General features: G+C 40.5%; 2 protein-coding genes across 2 annotated transcripts in view; one reads left to right on the top strand and one right to left on the bottom strand.

Moving 5' to 3' along the window:
* The window catches only part of LOC138978722 (peroxisomal membrane protein PEX14-like), a 10,443-nt gene extending 7,994 nt beyond the window's left edge, over positions 1-2,449 (bottom strand). The window contains exons 1-3 of the mRNA XM_070351511.1: positions 2,412-2,449; positions 930-995; positions 269-353 (exon numbers count right to left, since the gene is read on the bottom strand). Coding sequence (XP_070207612.1) covers positions 269-353; positions 930-995; positions 2,412-2,432 — 172 coding nt within the window. The 5' untranslated portion in view covers positions 2,433-2,449. The remainder of the gene's footprint in view (positions 1-268; positions 354-929; positions 996-2,411) is intronic.
* Positions 2,450-2,491: 42 nt separating this feature from the next.
* LOC138978721 (E3 ubiquitin-protein ligase TRAIP-like) lies at positions 2,492-6,186 on the top strand. The gene is made up of 5 exons (XM_070351510.1): positions 2,492-2,633; positions 3,164-3,431; positions 3,985-4,255; positions 4,684-4,826; positions 5,316-6,186. Exons 2-5 carry the CDS (start codon positions 3,189-3,191, stop codon positions 6,057-6,059), a joined length of 1,401 nt encoding a protein of 466 aa, XP_070207611.1. The 5' UTR covers positions 2,492-2,633; positions 3,164-3,188; the 3' UTR covers positions 6,060-6,186.
* Positions 6,187-10,546: the final 4,360 nt, after the last annotated feature.

Here is a 10,546-nt window from a genome sequence, read left to right as displayed (position 1 = left end):
GTATGTATGTATGTATGTATGTATGTATGTATGTATGTATCTCTCTCTCTCTCATTCTCTCTCTCTTTCTCTCTCTGTCTCTCTCTGTCTCTCTCTGTCTCTCTCTCTCTCTCTCTCTCTCTCTCTCTCTCTCTCTCTCTCTTTCACTCTCTCTCTCTCTCTCTCTCTCTCTCTCTCTCTCTCTCTCTCTCTCTCTCTCTCTCTCTCTCTCTCTCTCTCTCTCTCTCTCTCTCTTAACACACCCACACTGTCAAATTAATGTTAATACCTTTGCTTTCCAGAAATGCTTTCTTCTGGGCAAGTGGACTTTGGTGGACTTTAGGATTCTGCATAAATTTGACAGCTGTCACAATCTGATGAACAAGAAGAACAATCACTGAAATATACTAGAGAGAGAGAGAAAGAGAGAGAGAGAGAGAGAGAGAGAGAGAGAGAGAGAGAGATACAGTTCTAAATGCAAAACATTCTTCCACAAACAGGTAAAAAGTACTTCTTCTTCTTCTTCTTTGTTCATGGGCTTTAGAGAAATGAGACTCTCACGTTCACTCATGTTTTTAGCACGAGTAGATTTTTACGTGTATGACCGTTTTTACCCCGCCATCCGAGCAGCATACGCCAATTTCGGGGGAGGCATACTAGGTATTTTCGTGTTTCTATAACCCACCGAACTCTGACATAGAAAACAGGATCTTTTCCGTGCGCACTTGGTCTTGTGCTTGCGTGTACACACGAAGGGGGTTAAGTCACTAGCAGGTCTGCACATAAGTTGACCTGGGAGATCGGAAAAATCTCCACTCTTAACCCACCTGGCAGCAGCAACCGGGATTCGAACTGGTGAAAAGTACTAACCAACCAAACTTTTAAGAATAAATAATTAATGATGATACATACAGTACATCTGAAAGCAACTTTGATAACAATCAACAAACCAGATTTTCTCGTGGTCCTTCCGCAGGAGCCAGAACATCTTTGGAAAGCTCTGGAGGTCCCTCCACCTGCAGAGTGTAATGAAAATGGCTTGTTGACAAGACTCAAGAGAACTCAATGCTCATGCAGTCATGCACACAAACACAGTTAAGCTAGCTATATAAACTGTGGCTTAAACATGTGATTAAGTGCACAATAAGCCATTTCATTGTTGTTGTTGTGGTTTACTTGCTGGGAGCTAATTATAGAATGGATGATACAGTAATAATTGGACGCACCCAAAATCTATAAATAACAGCTTGGCAGAAATCTTTTTGTGTCATTTTTTAATGGCTATATGTCCAGCTCTGTCACATTCTAAGAAATCAACACTAAAGAAACATAAGAGAGAGAGAGAGAGAGAGAGAGAGAGAGAGAGAGAGAGAGAGAGAGAGAGAGTGAGACAGAGAGAGGGGTCTACGACATAAGCTCGAACGACAAAAATTTGAACGACATAAGCTCGAACGACCAAAGCTCAAACGGACATAAGCTCGACACAATATCAAAACAATTTGTCAATATATATATCGGCCTAAAACTAAAAGTCAAAACATCAACACTGTAAACTAAACCAGTCACTAATCACCGAGACTACGTGTAGGAAGACTTTGCAAGCCCAAACCCAAATTCCGAGACGGATTGCACTCGTTTCGGCGAAGCATGCCGGATATGACGTCATCTAAGACATTTATCAAAAGAAATGAAGAAAAATGTCTGAGGGTATCATGTGGGTGAATTTGCATGTAAAGTTTCATAAAGATCAGTTCGTTATTTTTCTCAGAATCGCTCTACAAATACACACACCACCACCCTCGTCTCGATTCCCATAGTCTATCTGAAGACATTCAGTCAAAATTTGTCTGAACGTAAAAACGACAACAACAACAAATGTGTGCGCGCGCTTGTGTGTCATCTTCAATCGTTCGATCTTTCGTCGCATCGAGCTTATGTTGCTTCGAGCTTTTGTCGTTCGAGTTTATGTCGTTCACGGAATTGTCGGTAGAGCTTATGTCTGACACCGAGAGTGAGCACTGAGATAGAGAGTGTGTGCAACTGCAAGTGCAAGTACAAGTGTGACTGTGCATGTGTGTGTGTGTAACTGTAACTGTAAGTGTGCATGTTCATAATTCATAGATGCAGACGTATGATAATTGATACCATTCATTAAATAGATTTGCATCTCTCCAAACATACTGTTTTATATATTTTATTTATATAATTTTCTTACTTGGAAATCGACAATAAAAACGGTTATTTCATAAAGAATGACACGGTCACAGACTTCAAAACTAACACAGAACTTCATTATTATATGGTGTTAACTAATTCAACAAAAAGAGGCAAAAATATGTTCACAAACTCTGTTTAAATAACTGGATGGCTAGCAGAATCAACTAAATATCAAAATACCAAGAAAACACATAAAGAACAGAAGAAGCCAAGACCTTTGCACTGTCGTCGGCCATGCCAGTCTGTGTGAGTGACTGCCCTTGCCCACCGGAAGTTATTGTTTCCCCAAGCGCGAGTTTCGAGGCTTCTTTTTAACTCATCATCTCCAAATGCTCTTCAAAGATTGATAATTGTCCGGATGCTCTTTTTCATCCGATCGAAGATTTCTACAGATGTCTGACCTCCCTTCTTCAAAGATGGTTACAGTGAAGCAGTAGGTAAGGCGATTTGTGAGGAGGTCTTCTGGTCTCAGACTTTTCTTGAAGTTCGGATTTGGTGTCCAAAATCATGCATTTGACAGAGCATCATCATTTTCATTTATCATGATTATCGGCTAACATTTTACAACGTTCTGTAACTGGTATCATGGATGAAGTCAGGAGAGTTACAACTATTTACACTTACAGAACGGTCTTGGGCAAATTTGCGCAAATAACCTAAAAAGGTTCCAAGCGGCGTAAAATTCCTAATGAGATTGAGAATGAGAATACCGAAAAGTTTGTGGGGTTCTATTTCTATGTTGATCACTTTACTGGAGCATGCATTTGTGTGTGTCACTGATAGGGGGTTGGAACATCAATCAAGGCAGTGTGATAATTGTATGTATACTCAAACCTATCCTGGCGACCACCTCTTGATAATGACCACGTTTGATCCATCCTTGGGTGGTCGTTGAACTAAGACAGGTTTGACTGCAGTTCACTTTTTTTTAACATTATTTTTCAAGATTTTGTTTTCTCTGTTGAAGGTGAACCTCACCTGTGCTTGTGACAATGAGGGCGCTGTGCTGTATTTGCGCTGATCTGTTTGTCAACAATGAGACGAACATCGCAGCCACACCATGCGGCCATGTCTTCCACGAACACTGCCTGGCTCGATGGCTCATGGCCTCTTCCACTTGTCCATCATGTCGAAAAAATGTGATCCAGGGCTCTGTCATCCCTAAGCTGTTCTTTGACATCGCTGAAGAAGACACAGATGAGGTGAATCCGGAAAAAGTTACAAATGAATTGCAGGTAAGACCCAATAAAATGATGATGTTTGGAAATAACTTTGTCATGATTTCCAAGCATGTTAGAAGAGTTGCGCCCCATTTTAGGGTGACAAACAATAACACGTAGTAGACTAGTTAAAACTACTATCGCAGCAGAAAAACGACTCCGATGTGTATGTTATGCAGTGTTCGCTTGATATAATGTCTTTTTCTTTCGAAAATCTGCACATCAGAGCTTCAATTCACTGGCGATGGTCGATCTGCAGTGATTGCTAAGCAGGCTGGTTTCCCAAACTCCTTCGACCGCAAGAGAAACTCACATGGCCTCAGGCAAAACACGTTGTGGGCTATCACTCGGGGCAAGCTATCATTGCCACAACAAATCATTAACTCTGATGTGTATATTTTTGAAAGAAATTGGGTTATATATCAAGCTGACACTGCATAAAATGCAGAGAAGTGATGTACACCGAAAAAAGGTTCCCTTTTGCAAAGTGAAAGTGGAATAGTAATTTTTTTTTAAGTGTTTTTACTTTTACTTTTAGTTACAGTAACATTCTTGAAATACTATGCAGAGTCTGAAAACACAAGTGGCAGAGCTGAAGCAGAAAACATCCAAGCACAAAACCATAGAGAAAGACCTGAAGGACAGACTGAAGAAAAGGGAAGAGGAGCTGGGAAATATCAGCACCTTGCTGCGACGCGAACAGGACACTGGTGCTGCGCAGCAACGCATGCTGCAGCACTTTGAAGCTCAGCAGCAGGTTCACAAAGAGGAGAGAGCGGAGTATCTTCGTACGCAGAGAAAACTCACTGAGCTGAAACACGTGGAGACATTGGTTTCAGGTGAGTTTGCTTGATGCTAATAGTGAAAATTACGTCCCACAGGTAAATCAAAACGTAAGTTGTGCTTTTAAATTGTGGAACAGAATGCTCATGAATATGAAACAAAAATTCACAGATGGTTCGCTTTCATCAGTTTTGGTTTATTACCTTGCATTAGTTGCAAGCATGATATCATCTGAATATTCAGTGTCAGTGAAATTGAAAAGAACCGGCATACCATGACCTCAACAAAATGCTTAAGGCTGTAATGTGTAACCTCCTTTGTGTATTTGGTACAAAAAACTGTCCAACCTGCAATGGGCAAAGCTCTCACGCTTGACCAGGCTTGGTCTTGTCTTAGTCTCTGAAAGGTTTTATTGAATGTGTGTGTGTGTGTGTGTTCTTGCGTGCATGCCTTCATGTGTGTGTGTGTGTGTGTGTGTGTGCAGGAGGTGTAAAAAACAGCGAGGAGATATTGCAGCAGTACAGCAGTGGGGATAAGAACAGCCTGCAGCAGTTAGCCAAGTATGCTGGCATTCTCAAGCGCGAGTATGAACAGTCCAAAGTGGAGAAGAGGACACTCAAAGAACAGGTAATACATGTTGTGTTGTTGATGCAGCTTTCGATGGAAGTATTTATGAATATGATGTTTTCTCTTCTTTTGTTGGAGGAATTGGAGTATCTAACAACATGAAGCTCACAAACTGCTCGGCGACTATGTTCTTGGAAATATATATATATATATGAAGAATGATTAAAAAATGTATACCATGAAGATAAATTTGCTGAATTCAAGAAATACATTTGCAACTTGCCTCAATACTTCATACCTTAAATGACAGCCTGTAATGAGTCGGTCTCAAAAGGCTGAAATCATTGATTCATTGATTGTGCTCGCCACTTTACAAGCCAGTCCACAATGATAGACAATCTGAAAAAGCAAGGTTCCTAAGAAGGGGAAAAGACTTAAATCACAGGGCCTTGAAAGGTGGAAAGGGGGGGGGGGGGGGGGGGTGTCCACTTTATCCCCACATAAAACATCTGTACACACACATATATGTGTTGTATCATTTTTTAACAGCTGGACAGGCAGAGGAAGAGCAGTTACTCCGCGTCGCGAGAGCTGGCAGACCTGAAAGCGGAATACAAAGGTCTTCAGGAGCAGCTGACGCGCTCGGAAGACGACCTCAAACAAGCAGAGAAAACTAACGCCACCCTCAAAGCCAAGGTCACCAAACTTCAGTACAGCAGGAAACACCCAGCAGAATCCGCCGGCAGTTTCTTGGAGACTCCCAAACGGCAGGACCAGTCTGACAACCTTTTCCTTGAAACGCCGAAACTGTTGGTTGGAAAAGATTTTGTGACGCCCAAAATGACCCGACCGTCAGGGTCAGGCCTGATTGACCTCAACTATGATTCACCTTTGAACCAGTCGTTTGACCTTTTCGAGGAATCCCCGCAGACGCAGATGAGAAAGAGCTGTGAGGAGAACAACATGAAAGTGGTGAAAATATCGTCTGCTTCAACCAACGGCAAGGCCCCGAAGCGTGTGAAGGTGGATGCCGATGAGGCTGGGGATTCCTTCCCCTTGTCGACTCTAAACATCATGAAGAAACGTGAAAAGACAGGACAGTTATTGAGCAAAACGGTCATTCGACAGGACTATAATGGGCTCGGGGGAACGTCAACGTTTACACAACCCTTGGGACCTCCCAAGTTCGGTGTTCCAAAAATCACCAGCAAAAGTTCAAAAAGGACAAAGTTCGGCAGTAAGTTTTCAAACCCTGCTTTACCGACTCTTGATGGTTTTATTGATTTGTCGTGATGACTTGTCAGTCACTCAATGTATACAGTTGTGAAATATCTTCCTGGTGTGATTAGTTTACACAGAAATGGGAACCCATACGATTTCGCCGTATTTTGTACGCTTGATTGTCTATACTAGGCCTAAAAAAAAAATAGGTGTGGTTACGGTAACCCGACCTACCCTATTTTTAGGGGCCGATCCTATAACTTTTTATTACATTTGTCAAACAACAAAAAAACAACAACAACAACAACAAAAAAACGAGTGCAAAAAACGCAATGAAAGCGAAAGCGCCCGTGTCGCACACTTATTTCCCTGTCAAGTACCGTACTTTCCGGGTCATAAGGCGCGACTTTTTTCCTCGAGTTCGACCCCTGCGTCTTGTATAACGAAGCGCCTAATCCGTGTATGAAATACGAAAAAAATCAAAGAGACCGCTTGAGTACCAGTCAAACAACTTGTGATAATGCATGTTTCAGCTACTAGGTACTGCCCTGCCTTTGATCTGGCCGCACACACAAATTTCCACTCTGTTAAACTCGGTCACTGACCGGTCACTGACCCCGATGCAGGAAGTGTTTCCTCTCTCAGATATGACAGGGGAACCACCTCTCATGGCAAAAACTGGGTCATTGACCCCTGGGAAGAAGGTCGTGTCTTTTAACAAGGCCACCCAGCTATCACAATGCCTTTGGTCACTGACCGGTCACTGACCCCGATGCAGGAAGTGTTTCCTCTCTAAGATAAAAAAAAACTGGGTCATTTTGGTGCGCCCTATTGGCCCCCTGCGTCCAATGGGTGACTGGATTACAATTTTTTTTTTAAAAGAAGGGGGTGCGACTTAGATAACAAAGCGCCTTGTCACCCGGAAAGTACGGTAGGTTTAATTTGTACACATTAGAAAAAAAAGTAAAAATAAAAAAAAAAGTGATTGCCTACCTACCTACCCTATTTTTTTTGGCTATGTTACCGTAACCACACCTATTTTTTTTTTTGGCCCTATGATGAGTACGGTCAGTGTGAAAAAAGCACTATTTTTCTTAACAAGCACATCCCGAAACCGATCCAATATTTGACACATGATTACAGTTTTTGTCAGAAAACGTTGAAAGAAACATTTGTTTTAAATGTATTGGTAAACTTAATTCGGTGTGATGGACTTGTGGGAAGCATGTTTGCATCATGGATGTTCAAATGCTGTGTAGAGTACACTCATTTTTCTGAAAATACACCAAGTTTGTTTGAGAATACTGTCCTCCAAGTGCACAACAGGGGTTCCCAGGTCTATTTACAGCAACAGATTGAAATGAAAGGGAAAGTCATTGTTAAGCCTAAGGGTTGACCGCCAGAAGGTCTTATCTTGCTGCCTTTCTGTTTGTGTAGATCTGTGACTTGGTGTGTTTCTGCAACAAGAGCAGGACAGAGTTATGAGTTGATGTGCAATTGAAGTGTTACTTGACACTTCACAATAAGTACTAAGGCAGCTTGTACATTGTCCATGAAGTGTTATCACTCAGGCACACTTGACACTTCACAATAAGTACTAAGGCAGCTTGTACATTGTCCATGAAGTGTTATCACTCAGGCACACTTGACACTTCACAATAAGTACGAAGGCAGCTTGTACATTGTCCATGAAGTGTTATCACTCAGGCACACTTGACACTTCACAATAAGTACTAAGGCAGGTTGTACATTGTCCATGAAGTGTTATCACTCAGGCACACAGTGGAACCCCCTCCCCCCCCCCCCCCCTTTTTAAGACCTAAAACAAATCTGAGAAAATCAGGTCTTAAAAAGGCGGGAGGTTTAAAATGTACAGATGTTATGGACAGAAAATCTGAAAATACGAGGTCTTAATAAGGGAGAAGTCTTAAATTGTTTTGGTTTTTTAAAGGGGGGTTCCACTGTATCAAAAATGATCTTTTCAGTTTGTTCGTCTTTTTACATTTAGTCAAGTTTTGACTAAATGTTTTAACATAGACGGGGAATCGAGACGAGGGTCGTGGTGTATGTGTGTGCGTGTGTGTGTGTGTGTAGAGCGATTCAGAGAAAACTACTGGACCGATTTTCATGAAATTTCGCATGAGAGTTCCTGGGTATGATATCCCCAGACGTTTTTTTCGTTTTTTCAATAAATGTCTTTGATGACGTCATATCCGGCTATTTGTGAAAGTTAAGGCAGCACTGTCACGCTCTAATTTTTCAATCAAATTGATTGAAATTTTGGTCAAGCAATCTTCGACGAAGTCCGGACTATGAGATTGCATTTCAGCTTGGCAGCATAAAAAATAGTTAATTAGTTTGCTCATTAAAGTTGTCATTAAAACAGAATTTTCACTAACAGATTTAAAATGATTGCATCATATTTCTCAATTTCTCCTGAATTCAAAAATATATGTAATGTTTACTCTAAAAACGTGCTCAGGATTACAGAAAATAGGTTAAGTAAGTACTGCGTTGCTACGACTACGAGGAGACGAGCGTGACCTGTCTCGGTCTTTTGGTGTGGTTCCAGGTTAGTCGAGACTATCTTGATATAGTCGAGACTATCTTGATATAGTCTCGGCGATGACTGGTTTTTGGTGTTAATCTGTTACTTTGATGCCGACAGCTTGACCAAATGTTTTTATATCGCTTCACGCAACTTGTTTGATTATTTGTTTGATGTTTTTGAGAGAAAATAGATAAAGAGCAGTTGCCTTCCTGCAATATTTCTGTTTTAGAACTTTCATGATTCAATAAACAAGTCGCGTAAGGCGAAAATACAACATTTAGTCAAGCTGTCGAACTCACAGAATGAAACTGAACGCACTGCAATTTTTCAGCAAGACCGTATACTCGTAGCATCGTCAGTCCACCGTTTGTGGCAAAGGCAGTGAAATTGACAAGAAGAGCACCCTAGACACAACCGTCGAACGCAGAAGACAAGAAGAGCGGGGTAGTAGTTGCGCTGAGAAGGATACATGTAGCACGCTTTTCTGTACCTCTCTTCGTTTTAACTTTCTGAGCGTGTTTTTAATCCAAACATATCATATCTCTATGTTTTTGGAATCAGGAACCTCACAAGGAATAAGATGAAAGTGTTTTAAATTGATTTCGAAAATTTAATTTTGATCATAATTTTTATATTTTTTAATTTTCAGTGCTTGTTTTTAATCCAAATATAACATATTTATTTGTTTTTGGAATCAGAAAATGATGAAGATTAAGATGAACGTAAATATGGATCGTTTTATTAAAAAAGTTTTGTTTTTACAATTTTCAGATTTTTAATGACCAAAGTCATAAATTAATTTTTAAGCCACCAAGCTGAAATGCAATACCGAAGTCCGGCCTTTGTCGAAGATTGTTTGGCCAAAATTTCAATCAATTTGATTGAAAAATGAGGGTGTGACGGTGCCGCCTCAAATTTTACAAAAAGCCGGATATGACGTCATGAAAGACATTTATCGAAAAAAAGAAAAAAACATCCGGGAATATCATTCCCAGGAATTCTCATGTAAAATTTCATAAAGATTGGTCCAGTAGTTTAGTCTGAATTGCTCCACACACACACACACACACACACACACACACACACACCATGACCCTCGTCTCAATTCCCCCTCTATGTTAAAACATTTAGTCAAAACTTGACTAAATGTAAAAAGGAGGTGAAAAAACCCACACAGACAACAACAAAACAATCAAACAATCGTAACAAAACCCAAGCAAAGGAAATTATGCACCCAAACTAAGGATTGAATGAAATGTACAATGAACGAAGTACATGTACTTTGATTAGCAGAGACTGATGTGATACAACATTAATTTCTAGTTGTTATTCAGTGTTGATGTTTGAAAGACTGACTCCTTACTCCGGAGTCAGGGATATTTTGCTACAACGTTAATACTTTGTGAGTTATCGAAGAATGTATGCAATCATGTTTGTTGATTAAAAAGAACCCGAGGAATACTCTGAAAAGAAGAAAACTGGGAACAGAATCATTTATGAGCAGAGCTTTTGTGCAAACAGTTAGCTGATGATGATGTCTGTGTGTGTGCCAATGTATTAGTACAGTATGTGTGTTAATCTGTTATGTGAAAAATGGTGTCCAAATGTGTGTGTGTGTGTGTGTGTGTGCGTGTGTGTGATGTGAAAAATTGTGTCCAAATGTGTGTGTTGTGTTTGCGTGTGATGGGAAAAATGATTTCTAAGTGCCAACAGAGCATTTATGTTCTCATACACACACATGTATTCAGACATTAATGCAACAATCATTGCAAAATCATCACAGATAAGAGATTCTCAGAAGCAGGGAAATGCCTAAGCAGCCATGACATTTGCTGTAATTTAAACATTATTTGTTGTCAATTTCAAAGTCCCAGAACCCATTCCATGGAGAATTTTTTTTTAGGTAGGCAGTGTCTGTCAAAATGGTTTCCACCTGCCCTTTTAGTGCTGATTTTGAAGAACACCTGGACACAAGTATTAATACAGATTAATACAGTAGAACGCCCCC

This window comes from Littorina saxatilis, linkage group LG10, assembly GCF_037325665.1.
Source record: "Littorina saxatilis isolate snail1 linkage group LG10, US_GU_Lsax_2.0, whole genome shotgun sequence".
NCBI lineage: Eukaryota > Metazoa > Mollusca > Gastropoda > Littorinimorpha > Littorinidae > Littorina > Littorina saxatilis.
This window is presented reverse-complemented; position numbering and strand designations above follow the sequence as displayed.

Excerpts from the sequence above, each read along its gene's own strand:
- LOC138978721 (XM_070351510.1), top strand. The coding sequence starts at position 3,189 with ATGAGGGCGCTGTGCTGTATTTGCGCTGATCTGTTTGTCAACAATGAG. Across the intron at positions 3,432-3,984 it reads AAGTTACAAATGAATTGCAG|AGTCTGAAAACACAAGTGGC; the intron begins GTAAGACCCAAT and ends AATACTATGCAG. Across the intron at positions 4,827-5,315 it reads AGAGGACACTCAAAGAACAG|CTGGACAGGCAGAGGAAGAG; the intron begins GTAATACATGTT and ends ATTTTTTAACAG.